This window comes from Protopterus annectens, chromosome 6.part0 (genome assembly GCF_019279795.1).
Source record: "Protopterus annectens isolate FY-2018-M chromosome 6.part0, PAN1.0, whole genome shotgun sequence".
NCBI classification, from domain to species: Eukaryota; Metazoa; Chordata; order Ceratodontiformes; family Protopteridae; genus Protopterus; species Protopterus annectens.
The window spans coordinates 1,774,165,555-1,774,181,911 of NC_056737.1; the positions used below are offsets into that span (position 1 = coordinate 1,774,165,555).

At 40.3% G+C, this 16,357-nt stretch overlaps 1 protein-coding gene across 1 annotated transcript in view; it reads right to left on the reverse strand.

The window, feature by feature from the left end:
* The window catches only part of TECTA (tectorin alpha), a 623,032-nt gene that overhangs the window by 328,114 nt on the left and 278,561 nt on the right, over positions 1-16,357 (reverse strand). Inside the window, exons 10-11 of the mRNA XM_044075148.1 lie at positions 5,876-6,462; positions 2,475-3,054 (exon numbers count right to left, since the gene is read on the reverse strand). Of these exons, the coding sequence (XP_043931083.1) occupies positions 2,475-3,054; positions 5,876-6,462 (1,167 nt within the window). The remainder of the gene's footprint in view (positions 1-2,474; positions 3,055-5,875; positions 6,463-16,357) is intronic.

Below are 16,357 nucleotides of genomic sequence, written 5' to 3' on the forward strand. Positions count from 1 at the left end.
CTAAAAACTAGTGTGGTCTCCTTTAAGGCCCCTGAGCAAGTGGTAAACATTACTCAAACCGCTGAATCACTTACAAATGCCTTCTACCAGCACCTACAGGACTGCATGGATCAGGCAATCCCAAACAAAACTAAGACTCTCTGTACCAAAGGCAAGCATCCAGTCTGGTGGATCCCAGCCATAAACAAGCTCTACAACAAAAGGAGGAAGCTACTACAAGATAGAGCAAAATCCTTGAAAGGTAAGACACCTTTGATCATTATAAGTAAAAAACTAAGAGCTCTCATAAAATCATCCAAGGCAAATTTTGAGAGAAAAATCGCCAAGGACTCTAAAGAGAATCATAAGGCCTTCTTTAGCTATGTTAGAAACCTAGGAGGAAACTCCCAGATATGCTCAGAATTAGTTCAAAATGATGTGAAAATTACTGAACCTACACACATTGCCAACATACTGGCTGACAGGTTCAGTGCAAACTTCTCCCCTCCCCAAAGGAGAGATATCTATTCCAGAGGATTGTAGCCCCCAAACATCTCCAACGCCCAGGTGAGAACTGCCCTCACTAAGGCAAAAAACACAGCATCCATGGGACCGGATGGTGTCCCCGGCTGTGTCCTTCACGAACTCAACGAGGAATTAAACCCACAGTTAGGACAGCTGTTTAATCTTAGCCTCACCTCAGGATATGTACCCAAGGAGTGGCGCGCGCGACTGTGGTCCCACTTCATAAGGGCGGTGCCTCCACAGACCCTGGAAATTACCGCCCCATTAGCTTGACAAGCCTTATCTGCAAAGCCATGGAGAGGATCATAATGGAACTCATAAATAAAGACATAGGGAACTTGCAGACTTTGGATCCAACCCAGTTTGGCTTTGTCAAAGGCAGATCCTGCCTCTTAAACTTGGTTGACTTTTTGAGACAGTCACCAAGGCCATTGATGAGGAAAGGCAGTCCATACAGCCTACCTCGACCTGGCAAAGGCCTTCCACACAATACCCCACTCAGGTATCATCGAAAAACTCATCAGCTTGAATGTAAACCCATACATCACAAGATGGGTTGCAAACTGGCTAAGTGACAGAACCCACAGGGTCAGAGTTGCTGGAGCCATGTCAGACTCAAAGCCTGTCACAAGTGGTGTCCCACAGGGCTCTGTCCTGGGTCCACGCTTGATCGGCCTCTACTTTCTGAAAAGTAAAAGCAAACACAGGGTTATATGGCTGACAAAGTTTGCAGATGACTGCAAACTGGGCTAGTAGTAAAAACACATCTGACACAGATATCCTCCAGAAGGGCCTCACAGAAACGGATAACTGGTGCCAGAGCCATGGCCTGAAGTTAAACGCCAAAAATGCATAGTCATAAAAACAAGGTTACTAGCTACCATATAGGTGGCAATCCACTGAGCACAGAAAAGTCATCAGGGATCTGGGGACCCAGGTTGACAGTAGCCTTTAGTTTGACACTCATGTTGCTAAAGTAGTTAGGAAAACCTTCTATATCGCCCACCTGATCATGAAGGGATTCACATCTAGATCAAGGGAGGTCTACTCATCACTCATTAGACCTATGATTGAGTACAATGCCCGTTCGAATGTATCTGACCAGACACCTGCTGCAGCTTGAAAGGCCCCAAAAGTTCCTCACCAAAAGGATAAAGGGTCTCAAAAATATGTCTTATGCTGCCCGACTGAAAGAACTCCAGCTCTATTCAGTCTCATACCGCTTGCTCAGAAGTGACCTGTGCCTGACATATAAGGCCATGTCAAACCCAGATTTGATGAATATGCTTCACCTCAAAAATCTAGATCCCTCAGAACCACAAGGGCGGAGACTTAAACCTTGACACGGTTTATAATAGAGAGTGCTGGAGGGACAGATTCATCACCCAGAGACTCCCTATGCTGTGGAACAAAATCCCAGTACATGTGAGGCAGAGCACCTCTCTGGCCTTGTTCAAGCGGAATCTTGACCAATGGATGGGAGATTGCAGATATAGATTACTTCAGTGTCACTGCTTGACAGAGGCACAGCAAAATGATAGGCATAGTTTTTATTCAACTAAAGGGGGTGGCGAGCCACATATAACTATGGGCTAGGCTTATAAATGCCCTTGGGCAGATAGCCTAGTATGAACCTATGAACCTATGAACCTATGAAAGGAAGGCAACTTCAACAGTTGACAAACAGAATCCTACTAAAAAGAAAAAAATGGAACAGTAACCCTTCTTGTTCAACAGTGATGCAATTGAGAATGTTAAGTATAGGTAATCCCAGCTACAACGCATTGCATATATAGTTGAAATGTAGTAAGTATTCTCCTCTGGAGCTTTTAAATGTGTTTTTTTCATCATTGTTTTCAGAAGTAAATGTTATGGTAAAATTAATCTTTTGAGTTACATTTTTCACAGTAAGCATATACACAATTCCAAAATAATTTAAAAACATATTCCATTCATGCAGATGTACTCACGGCAAAAAGAAGTGCTTCTCCAGCGTCCAACAGTAGCTCCTGCCTCCCTGCAGGCGGTGGCGTATGCATCAATGGAACGGCACAAAGATGTAAGGTTCCCCTCAGTGTTGCACATTGCATACAAGCAGTCGCGGAAGTAATCAGAAGCATTTACAACTCCATGACAATCCAAAAAGGAACTATTCTTCACAGCAGTAATAAACCCACAGACAGAGCTACTCTGATAGTACATCAGCAGTTCTGTGTCATTATTGCATGCCTCAGGCAAACTGAAGCATAATCCATTGCACGTCACCCCATCTGTGATCTTCCAGTTTTGTAGGAAAAGGACAACATTTTCTGTAAATTTGCCTTTAGGGAGCCGAAAGTCATCACTGTCATTTCCATTAAAATAGCCACAGATTCCCTCAGTACAGTTGTAGTAAACAGTCGAAAGGCTAATGTTTAGCTGTCCTAAGCTAGAAAGCTGGATCTTAAGCAGGCCGATTAGTGATTCAATAACTGTGCTGTTTCTAGTGTTATAAATGGCCACCTTCCCGGAGTTATGAATAAAGGGCAAAGATAATGCAGACTTATTTACCTATGAAGATATAATAAAACATTAAGTTGTCAAAAATTCATAGAAAAAAAAAATCACAGTACTATTCAGAGAAGCAGTCCATCATTTACAAAACTCATACTTAATGCATGCAAATGTTACTTTTGTCACATTTGGAAGAACATGTAAAGCTGTTTGACAGAAAATGACATACTGACAATTCAGTCTAATGATCTACTTGCGTAGGAAATCATGTTATTTCTATAGTTAGTCTTGTATGTAGCTCACTTGCCACATAAATACCTATTCTAGACTAATCTACATGTACATGGCATCTGTGGAGTAGGGTTAGAACAGACTGCATTAGAAAGGGTCTGTGCAAATTCCTCTGGGGAGGTACCATGGAGTGATAAAGCAGAATTTAAGTTTGAAAACCTTTTTGATGAACATGGTTAGTTAAGATGAAAATATTATAACAAGATAACAACAAGAGAACAAGAGTGAGAGTGTGTGTGTGTGTGTGTGTGTGTGTGTGTGTGTGTGTGTGTGTGTGTGTGTGTGTGTGTGTGTGTGTGTGTGTGTGTGTGTGTGTGTGGGGGTGTGTGCAAACACATTTGTGCAAGTGTGTGTTCGCGAGTGCTCCCTACCCTCTGGATTGTACCATGTCAGACTGCTCATGTCTCCTCTTTAAATTATCTTGGAGATTGATTAGGGCATTAGAAGACAACAGATAGTAGAAAGTGGTGGGCAGAAAAATGTCTCCAGCAAGTGACCTTTATTGTTTTGGTTAACATCCATACATCATCCAAAGCTTCCACTTTCCCTTTCAGATACCAAGAAGTAAAAAGTTACTACTGTGTGTTGCCAGATATTTTTTCATTCCAGCCTTACATTAATAATGCAGTGTAATGTTTCAAAATATTGTGATTACCACTGTATCAGTTAACCACAAAAAACAATGGATATGTTCCTATGACCTATCACAAACCCCCACTAATGCTTTCAGTCATAACTGGACTCAGTTCAGAAATCTACCCATGGTTACATTTCTCCTACAATACTTAAGATGGGTGGAACTTCAGTTGGTTTAGTTTGGCAGCTAATATAGAAGACTAAAGCTCTGAGCTGTTAATGAGCTGCTTTCTGTGTCTGGGGTACAGGTTCGATTCCTTCCATCTTCATTTGCCTACGAATAGAGTCTGAATAAGTCACTTAACTAGCCAGTGCTCCTGAGCTGCCACTGAAAAGGGACAGTCATATCCAGAGGGCTTATCTGTTGAATAAATAGATTACAAACTGGAGGTCAGTTTTGTAGCAGTGAAGCTTCTATAAAAAGAAACAACTCTCTTGACTTAATTTTAATAGCACAATACTGAGTTTTTAATTCCCATAGGCTTAAATTGGATGTATGTTGCTTAGAATCATTTATATACCTGTTCAAAAAAGAGCAAATGACAATTTGCAATTTTACATACTCCAAACGTTCTAAAATGTCATGGGCATAACAAGATACAGATTGCATGTTGAGTTGAGTTTCAGTGCATGAGTTTTCCAAAGCAAATCTCCTAGGATTCCTTTGGAGATTATGATACTATTGTGGTGGAGGTCTCTGTGTGCCCTTTTGCTCCTTACAGCCATGTGCCTGGAGGTTATGCTGCTGGTTGGAACACTGCTGCCAAATGTGTCTGAAAGGAGGGGGAACAAGACAGTGATCCACAATGCCCCCTCATAATAGTCTGGTTAAAGAATCTGAGAACCTCATCAAGAAAAAAGATCCCTCCCATGGACGCTGACCTGGGGGGATGGTGTTCATTGATAAATTCCTGCTGGCCAGGTGACTGATGTAGCTGGGCCAGGCTCAGCCAAGAAGTTGTGTGGAGCTGCTCTGTAGGCTCACAACTCATGAGGTGAAGGTTGAAGGCCAGTTATGATCTCAGTCAAATGGCAGGTAAGATCAGGGTGCCTTACCGTGAACTAGACACTGGCAATAGAAAGTGTTTTTTGAGACATGGAATATCACTTCTCTGTTAAGAAATGGAGTAGAGCTTGTGTGAGAGCTTGAATAGTACCACCAATATTTTTGTATTATATACTTTTTGCTGCTGCATTTGTTGACCATAAGACCTCATCATACCAACTATAAAAATTTGCTCCCCATCCTCTGTAATACCTGTGAAAGTGACAGCTGGGTGGAGGAGGCCATCAGAGAGACATCTGCAGAAGTGGTTAAAGCCCTTGCCAGCATCCTGGCAATGAGAAAATATTTTGGGCTGGCCCTAACCCTCCCTTGGATAGGGAACAATCAACCCATATCACCTTGAGATCCAGTATACCCACCCCATGCATGTGCATGCTCCCTTAAATCCAGAAATGAAGGCTACAATGCTCACTGTTTGGTGGAAAAATTATTGCCCTGGGTCCATTTTTTGCATCGCTGTCCTCCTCCAAGAGTGGTCATAGAATCATGAGATTAAAATTATCCTAAACTACAAAAACATGGATTGGAGGAACATTTTTTTTTGTAATACAGATACTATCGCTTCACCAAGTAGTAGAAGAGTTTATGTAATTCTGGTTGTTGTCTGTCATATTTAAGAACAGAGGAATTTCATCCTTACTTACCTATCAACCAAGTAAACAATATTTTACATGTTATTTCCTAATTGCAATATATGACACTTCCTTGGGATTTTCATATGCCAGTTCTCTACCCAAAATTATTATCCTACAAATGTTATCACAATAATTTCAATAGAATGTATGGGAATATGGGAGTATGATACTAGAAAGTATATTGCTTAAATTTTAATAGAATATCTACATTTGCATTAAAACTTTTAAAATTGGAAATAAAATGCTATACCTTTATTACTGGAGGATCTGTGTCTCCAATTCTGATTTCCAGTTCTGCCATGTTTATGTTTAGAGCTCGAAGTGCCTTCAGGGTTCCTTCACCTTTCTTTGGACCAACCTTAATTTCTATATAGGAACTGTTCACTGTACAAGTTTTTAGTAACAGGTAGGTATCACCATCTGGAACAGGGAAGCTGACTCCATCAAATGTTGTTAATAGTTGGTTTGGGTTCACTGTACATGTTCCACGTCTTTTAGGATAACATCCTCTGTAGCCATTTTCTACCGCACATACTTCCCCCTCTGGACATGTCTTATTTATGCATGTGATCTCTCCTCCTGCCTCACATTTGCATATCTGTTTGCAGTCTGCAGTGGTCCAAAAAACATCACCTATGGCATAGTAATAGCCACCCCACTCGCAGCCACACTCACTTATGGGAACACACTGATTCCTGCTGAGCACGTAGCCTCGGTCACATACACAGCTTTCTGAACAAGGGTGGCTGCAGTCTAGGTAAGAAGTGAGGTCAGAGCAGGATGGGGGGCAGCTGTTGGCACAAACTTCATAATGACTGAATTCAGGGCAGGTCAATGCTGCAAAGTGAAAGAAAAGAGTTGATTAGTAATTATCACTTTCCTGAAATAAAAAATGTCTCAAGAAGTTTCAAACCATGAAAAACAAATTACATTTACTGCAGAGTTTAACATCTCCCAGTGCAACCAAATGTGGTATATATAACTAATTCAATCATTCCAAATCAAACCCTATATTAAAGTGTAAAGTACTGCATACAAGCGTATGTGTCATACCTTACAATAGTGCAAAATACAGCATACAAGCTTATGCTCCATATCATATAACAGTGTAAATTCCAGCATAAAAGCTTACGCATCATGTCATATAATAGTGTAAATTACAGCATACAAGCTTATGCATCATACCATATAATACAATTAAAACTGAGTGAAAGAAGAGAGGTAAACACCCAGTGTAAGAAAAATGATTACAGTAAAGGCCTACCGAATACAACTAGTGCTGCTGGAACTAGTGCTGGAACAAGTGCTTTTATTTTGGCACGGGGCTTTCTCCTATTCATTAAAATGAACTATAGTGCTGGATTTGAGTCCTGAAATCCATACTATACTAATTAAAGCAGATCTGTTCAGCTGCAGTGCTTTACACAGGTAACAGTTTGTATGTCTGTATAAATATTTAAGTTTATGTCTGATTGCTCAATCTACCAGCAAGCACTGAATGACAATTATCAGAATTCACTGGAAAACCTCACAGGACTCTTGCCTAAGTTCCTTTCAAACCACCAACTGGTCAGTTAAGAGTAACATCTCTTGTCTTACTGGGACAATTAACCTCAAAATAAGGCAACAGAATGGAACTATTCCCTAGTCTTTTTTTTTTTATTAGACATTAAACATGGAAATGACTGAAATGAAATAAATATAAGTGAAACAGGCACACAAACCCAAATGAATTAAACTACAAGAATTATCACTGGAGAAGAAGATATGTTTTAATGCAAAATGAAAAATTAATACTAAAGTATTGCGAAAAAAGAAAACATGTTACATTTCCTCTTTTCTCCTTGGACCTGCCAAATTATTAGTCACAAGTTTTGTTGTAAAAGCCAACAAACACCCAACTCCAGAGCATTGTATTCAGAATGCCCTTCTTACATACAGTCAACTATCACTTAAGGAAGCAGTATCGTGTTTCAGAAACAAAAGCAACAGTCTGAGAAGCTCCAACAATTTAGTATATCATACTCTGATGCTAAACAAAGGATACTGGGACACACCTTTCTCTTTATAAGTTTAGTTACTGAACCCAGTGCACAAACATATATCATGGCACTCAGTCTCCTGGCCCTATGAGAAATGTAGTAAAAGGTGTAATCCTTCTCCTGTTTATTTAATTATGTTGACTACGTACATCCATATACTGTGCAAGTCCAAAGAGAGAAAGCAGTCACATAGAATGGGGGATCTAAAAGATTACTGACCTGTGCAGAAGTGCATAGGGACTGGAAGATAACAACTAACATATGTTGATGTTCAGAGGGAGCGGCCAATCAAGCCCAAACATTTTTTGATTAGATTAAAGAGGAACCTAATGGTGGAGTACTGATAGACATAGTCTCCCTAGACATCACCAAAATCTTTCCCTAGTTTCCATGCCAGTGATTGCTAAGAAACTATAGAAGGTAGGTTAGGGCCAAGGCAAAAAAACTAAACTCTGTCATCGCTGGACTATAGGACACAGAGAATTGTGTTGAGAATGATGATAGCAGGAATAAGAAAACAGTTGCCCAGTTCCAGGTTCACCGCTCCTCAGAGTATTTACTTCAGCCACATTAGAGGAAATAGAGTAAATGAATCTCCTCACTGAAAATAACAGAAGATAGATGTAACAATGGTAATAAAGGAAGACTCTACAGAAAGGCTTGGAAAGGATGGCAAAGTGGGATGAAAGATGGTTGAGGAGCTTCACTGAGACAAATGCAAAGTACATCAGCTGACATATCATAACCCTGGTGTAAATTATCAACTGGGGGAATGGACATGATGGTTACAGAGCAGGAAAAAGAACCTGGAGTGTTTTACTACACCAAGACTACACCACCAGGAGTGCAGTGAGATGGCTGATGGCAGCATGCAGATTGTTGGGATGTTTATTCAAGGGATATACTCCGAAAGCAAAGAAGTAATGTTCTCACCATACTAACTCCTAAACATGTTCAGTAATATATACTGTTCTGAAGGTCAATGTGGGAGCTGGACAAATGGGCCGCAGAAACGAGTCCAGAAATAAAATCCTCATAGAACAGAGTGGGGGATGGGTAGAAGGGTATGACAGATTAGAGAAGCCAGGGCTGTTCTTACTAGAATCTACAAAGGATGGATGAGGCATGACATCAATGCACATATTTCATTTTGGGGAGATCAGAAAAGGTCGCAGACTGTGGGGACCAACCACTCCCTATATCCGTGAACATATTTCTTCATAAAAAATGGATAATGGACAGAAATCCTCAGAGACATTCAAGAGGAAACAGGACAGATAAAAAGGGAGAGAAAAAGAGGAGAATGAAGGGGAGGGGAATGCTAAGTTCACTTAAGTAGCAGACCAAATAAACTAATTATCTCATTCTATCAAACAGAAGTAATGAATGCAAAACAATTTACAAATCATTACATGAGGATGAACAATACAGTTCTTACCCTTTGTTACCCAACAGTGTTATGGTATATTTAATAGACACAATGTTAGGAGGACTTATTTTCATGTGTAGTTAGTTTATATATGGCACTACACTGCATTCAGTAGTATGCATGAAGCCTGAATACATTCATATCCATGCCTTGGTTTATGTCTGAACGTTCCAGGTAAGAAGAAGCAGCAGCAATCAGTACAAACAAAACAGTTCCCAACGTAAGAGGGCATATGGCTGTCTCAGCTCAAAATAAGCCAGATAAATATAATTTTGAACTGATCCTGTCAAAGTATCACAAAAATGTGCAGTGGCTCAACTCAACACGAGTGCAATGCAATTTTATCTGCTGTGCCAATATCTAAGAATCCTAGCCTAGCTAGTTTTGTGAGGAAAGGTCATGTAATGTGACTTTAATGAAGATAAGGATTCTGTGGTTTGCCCTTCCTCTAGAAACTAGCCTATTATGACTCATAGATGATGGTTCTGCAACAGAACTGTAGATAGGTCATTTGGCAGCCTGGGCAGCTTTGAGACTGGAGCTCAACCCTCAACCTGAAATGAGGAACTAAAATGTTTTCTCAAGTTAAGTAACAAAAAAGTGTTTGCTGCACCACAGCGATAGCAAATGGGCTTCTAATAGCTTCTTGCTGCAGTGCAATAATATCTGAAGCTGCAGTGTCAGCCATAGCTGTCAAAATGAATGCCGCTACTGTATTTACACCCTATCAGCAACTCTTCCAAATTACTCATCATTACCTTTAGCAGCTTGCATTCTGGTAGCTGTACTCTTTGCCCTGCCATGGCTATGGTGCTACTCTGCAGCTAAGAAGGAGAGATAACCTAAACTTAATGGCTTCCATGCAGAAAGTGTTCTGCAAGAATGCCAGATTAGTGGCTGACTTTCCACAACATTTACTTGTGTTGAACACTACCTCATTAATGGTGGGTTCGTATTTTGTGAGTTTAATAAAATCAATAATTATGCTTATTCTTTTTGACTAAGAATGACATGTACTTGGATTTTTTTATGCAGTAAAATTCAAGGACCCCTTACAGACAGTGAATCTTATTTTGAGTAATTCCAAGACCTATCCATCCAAATATTTAACAAAGAGATTAGGCCTATGCAAAACTTATCTTAAGAAATTTCACTGTAACTCAGTAGGAAGGACTGAAATCAACAATCATGCCCTAGAAATCAAAGTAGAGGAAGTGGGAAGATCAGTGTCCTGTACTGTTTCATATCTTCTGCTTTGCTGAACATGTGTCCAAACTGCCATCAGTTTTTGACCTTCACTGCATCTGGGGATACTTTGACTTCTACTATGATGTCCTCATTTTTTCATGGCTGTCCCACAGCATGCATCCTACTATCCATCTCAGTCACTTCATCTTTGATGTCCTCATTTTTTCTTGGCTGTCCCACAGCATGCATCCATCTCAGACACTTCCTCTCCATCACCTCAAGCTCCCTCAGTTGCTCTGCTTTAACTGCCCAGATTTCTGTGCCATACAAATCCACTAGTCTTGCCACTGTTTTATACACCTTACTTTTCGGCTTCTTTGGCCACACACACCTTCCCTAATAATTTGTCCAATGTGGCTGTAACAACTCTGATTGTAGCTCTGAGCTCCATAATCAGACTTCTCAGATATATGAAGCTGTTAACCTGTGCTACTGTTTTACCTTTTATCTCAGTTTTCAGCTTCTCTTGATTCTCCCTATTTGCTGCCATGACCACTGACTGGTGAGCACTCAGCTCTACCGCATGTGCCCCCAGTTTTGAATTCCATCCCCTATCATTTTTCAAAGTTCCTAATCAGAGTCTGCATGTAGTGCAACATCATCTGCATACAGCAGCTTTGTTAATCTGTCCCCTCTGACCTATGTGCTAATGTAGTCCATCACCATTAAGAACAGGATTGGGCTCAGAACATAACACCAATGTACACCGTTCCTACTGTGATCAACTCCATGAGTCTAAACATTGTTTGTACTTGTGTCATTGACATACCTCTCAACTGTCCAGATTTTTGCAGAATGTCTAGATTTTTGCCTCATATTTTTGGTCTGTTCCTCATAAAATTTTGTTTTTCTGGCAAATCATTGGGGATTCATTGAGGACTGAAGTCAGAAAATAATAACGGACATTTGAGTTTCAGATTTCATACCCTTCAGAAAATTAATACTAATGCAAAACCTGTTACTCTAGCAACTTTCTAAGCTTATAAGAGCAATATTTAAAGATTCCCTCTTTTTTGGTCTTTGTCCCCCCATTATTTATGGCCTTGTCCAGATTTCTTGCTCTACAAGGTTTTGAGGTATAGTCATTGTGTCCCTGTACTTAGCATGTACTACCTCTGCATATGTTTCTGGGACTTTGATCCATCACAGGACTGCCCAAACCAGCTTTTCTGGGACTTGGTCATATTCTTTCTCCAAGTCTAAAAATACCCAGTGGGTCTTTTTCTTCATCTCTGACTTTTGTCTCACTGCAAACACTTGGTCAGTTGTACAGCATCCTTATCTAAATATGAATTCATTTTCATCAATCTTACTTTGTGTATTCATTTATCAGAAACCCTTATGGGGCCTTTCCAGCTTTTTCATGCAGTATGACATGAGTTTGATACCTCTGTATTGTTCACATTTGTTAATTGTCCCTTTTCTCTTGTACACTGGTACTAGAATGCTTAGTCTCCAGTCATTTGGGATGTGACTTTCTCTTCCTACTGCAATGAGTATTCTCGGTGGACATTTCTCTCGTAATGCACCTAACACCTCAGTCATATCTGCTGTGACTTTGTCTGAGCCTGCTGCTTTTCCCAACCATTTTCCTTAGTACTCTTCATGCTTCTCCTAGGATAAGTTCTTCTTCTTTCATCGCAGGCTGTGCTATTGGCAGTATAGCTGTTATGTGTGTCTGTGTGTGTGTGGGGGGGTTAATGCCCTCTGGACAGGTAAGAAGATTGTTGCTGGCATCCTTGACTACTACCTTCCTGTCGTTGCCTTGCAACTTATTAGAGCTTCTTTGTGTCATCTGCTGAGTTACTTTCCAGAAGCTGGTAGAATTTCTGTATCACTTTGTTCTATGCTATTGTGATTGCTCTCTTAGATTCTTTGTTAGTCAACTACTATTCCTTCTCAGGAAAACTACCTTGTACTTCTGCATTTCACCATCAGCTTCCCTTAGGTACCTTACCTCTATTCCTGGCTTGGCCATGTATGCTTTCTATCATCTTCAAACATGCTGTTTTGAGTTGCTGCCATTACTTGGCTCCACCTATATTGTCTTCTTCCTGAAGAAGAGCATTTGTTCCAGTAAACTTCCAGTTCTGCAGCCTAGTAATTATTGGCCTTACAGCCTTTTGTGGCCACCAGTGGTTTATGTTGACGGCCAACCACTGCACTGGGGATGACTTTGCAATCTTTAATTTTACTCCAATTACCTTTCTTTAGTAGGAGGAAGTCTGTCTGAGATGCCTGCTGTCCATTCTTGTATGTGATCTTGTGAATGTCCCTCTTGAAGAGTCATGTATTGGCCACCATTATGCCATTTGTTAGCCAGAAGTTTAGAAGTCTGGGAATAATAACAGTCTGTTTTATTATTCCTATTGCCCCACCCATATAAACCCAGGCAATCCTCATATCCTGTTATGCCTGTTCTGATATTGGCATTTTTGTTGTTATTTATTCATTTAGTCAAGCTCAATGCTTTCTGAATTCAAGGACTTTAGCACACCAGGTCTGTCTGTCAAAATGTGTTTCTTTCAGCTCTTGCAAATTCATAGTCTTTGCTTCAGTAATGTCTGTCCATCTCTCTTCTCTTCTTCTACCAGCACTGGTGTTTTCTCTAGTGACCCCCATCTTTACTGGCCAGAGTACATGAGCTTTAGTTTAACTATAGTGACCAGCCTTGGTTTATTTACTTAAGTACTGGCTGATCTGATCTTCTTATACTCCCAGGATATTAACATTTAGGTCCCCATTATCGATATCAACTCACTTTGTCCCAAATTATCTAGGAGGGATCCTGCAACTGCTGCCTCAATGCCCTCTTTTCCTTCCCATCACAGACCTGCTATGGGACCCAGACTGAGGTTAGGAAGACTGCCCTATCTTTACAATGGAGGCTGATTACACAAGTCTGTCACTGACTCTGATGACATCCCTCACTGCCTTCAGAAGACATTCTCATTCTCACCATAATTTACACACTATTTTAATATGTCCTCAGCCTGAGTGCTAGACTCTAGATCTTAAGTCAAGTGACTTTGCTGCACAGCCCTTCAACTTTGTTTCTTGGATTAACAGGATGTCCAGGTTCCTCCTTACCATGATGTCATCCACTTCCAGCCTGCATCCTCTCAGTGAACCTGTGTTAAGTGTATCGATCCTTAGTTAATTTTTGTCAGATTGATTGGTTTCACTTTCAGATTTCAATGAACAGAGCTATCTCATGTAACCCAGGCTTATTGACTCAAGGCTGCTGGGCTTTATGGCAGGCACACAGTGCCCAATAGGGTCATGTGGATCCCTCTCACCATTAGTGTGGGTCCCTGCCATAGATTGGAATAGCCCTAGTCTTCTATCCACTTGCAATGACAATTATCCATGCTCCTGTGCTGGCAGCATGAGTTGACATGACTAAATCAACTGGAGTCACTTTTTTATATTGCTGAGTGGCTAGCTCTGACACAACATACAGTTTGCCGTCCATGCTTTCCTATCTAGATAATTTGCATGCATCCCAGTTGATGTCTTAACTGGTTGGTCTACACAGCTCTTCCCCTAATTAGTACCACCTATAATTTGTGCTGCTGTCTATAAAATCATTAATTTTAGTGCACTCTGTTGGCATGCCTCATACGTTCAATTGAGAGGGCTGGGTTTGAATCCCAGAAGTTAGACGTAGAAACACACAGTATGTTTCTGGGAGGAAACCACACAGACACAGTGAGAACATGCAAACTTCACAAAGGCAGAGTTCAGAGACCAGGAGCAAACCCTGGACCTTGTGTCTGTGAGGTCTGTTAGGTAAAAACGTTACCATTATGGTACCCTGTCCTCTGAAAATGAGAATAGTTATAAGAGTAAAAAAACAAAACATACAAAAGGAGAAAGTAAGGATGGGGAGAGGAGAGTAGGCAGTTAGCAAAAGGACAGCAAAGGTAGTAAGGGCAGAAAAGTCATAAGATTAAAAGAATTGGATATATATTGCAGAAGACTGGGAAAAACAAAGGCAGTAAATGATCATTTTGCTTCAGTCTTCACAAAATAAAGCATGCTAGGAAGGAAGCAGGATAAAGTGAGGAAAGCAATGTACAGACACAATTATAGAGGATAAAATGGAGAGGGAAATGCCTGCCCTTAAGGAAGGCAAAATACAAGAATCAGATAGGCTATCTCCCAGAGTGCCACTCGACTATTCAGCATTTTGGCAGAAGCACTAATGGAGATCTTCAACAGAAAAAGTGCCTGAGGGCCTGAGAACAGCAAATACGGGGAGCTGCCATTCTTTGTGTCAGAAGAAGAATTTGTATAATGGTCAACTGGTTTGTCTTTTCAGTCTTGTTTCCAATAACAAACAGTTTGAAATTGAAAAAAATCAAGTTAAGGGCAATGTTTGAGGAGTAGGGATACCCAGTTTGTTACTGGATCCAATTGAGAGGGGATATTGATGAAAGAAGAAATACTTCTTTTAAACCAATACAGACACACCTCTTTAAATTTTAAAGCCAATAAATTGAAAAAAAAGATGACCAGGATAAGCAGAAGGATTCACTTACCCCTATGATGTTTTGTTGTAAAGGCAATTATGGGTGCAGTACTTCTGTAGTTGTGTATCTAGCTACATTTGTTTTTTGTCCCTTCTTTTACATTGGCAAAACACAATGTGCCTTACATGATCACATCACAATTATGTTATGAAAAACAAGATAAGACGGATGATTTATTTAGGCATGTCAAAAATGTGGAGGATTCAAACATTTTTTTTTTATTTTAGATTAATTGCGAAGGGATGAAAGGGGTGGAAACTGGGAAGACAAGCTAGAAAATAAGGAGTTACATTGGCAGCTCCTACTTAATGCAACACAACCACCTGGTTTAAATGAAACACTATCAATTAATAGCATTGTAAGGCTCATGGCTACCAAAATATAAATTATAAAATTTATACTGGAGTGCGGGGAGTGCCTTCTGTGTGGAGTCTGCATGTCCTCCCCGCGGTTGGGTGGGTGTTTGAAAGACATGCGTAAATGGGCATGCCTTTGTTGAAGGTTGAACGTCAAGTTGGCACCTCGGTATTTGTGAAAGTCTACTGCCAATCATTAGTGGACCGGAGTTCCACTGTGGTGACCTCTAACCGGGAAAAGCCGAAAAACAAACAACATACTCTACAGTCTTTTTGCATTGTGAACAAATATATATTATAAATACAAGGAAATAATTGATTTTTAATTATTTTATTTTAAGATGTTTAATCCATGAGGTGAAAGTATTTGTAGTTGTTGACTGGTATTATACTAGTCATGTGATTTAGTGACTTTTCACTTAACCATGGTCATTTTTACCTGTTGCTGTTCTGATGAAGTTCTACTTGCAAGGTGAACTAACGTGCTTTTTTTATACATTGCTTTTGTAAAGTGCTAACATGTTTAAACATTTTTACTCAAATATGTCAAGTGTTGGTAGCTCAGTGTGGTGTTTTTTCATTTTTAGTGTTCTGAAGTTTGCTACGTCACTCATATTTCCGGTTATTGAGATTCAGTATAGACAACTGCAATGTACTCCACCTGGGTCAAAACAATACTGGTGTGAAGTATTGCATGGGAAAAGAGAACAGAGCTGGTGTTAACAGCAAAGGAAAAGAAATTGGTGGTGTTGATCTCACCTGAACGGGACTGCCAAAAGTAGAGTGAAAGTAGAATGAGAGGGCAGAAGAGTAACACACAGAATGCTGGGTTGTATCCATAGGCAACAATCTTTGTAATGTTCTCACTCTACTGGACCCTGATCAGGCCATGGCTTGACTATTGAGTGCAGTTTTGGAGGTCTTACATGGAAAATAATGTTATGTTGCTAGAAGACGTCCAGAAGAAAGTCACCATAAAGGTGGACTGAATGGAGGTGAAAGGAAATGATCAAAGATTAGAACAGCTGAGCTCTTCTCGCTAAATCAAAAAACTAGAGAGAGGGTGGGCTCCATGGCATAGATTAATTAAGCACTGATGATTGTAACTAGGAGCATCAGAGT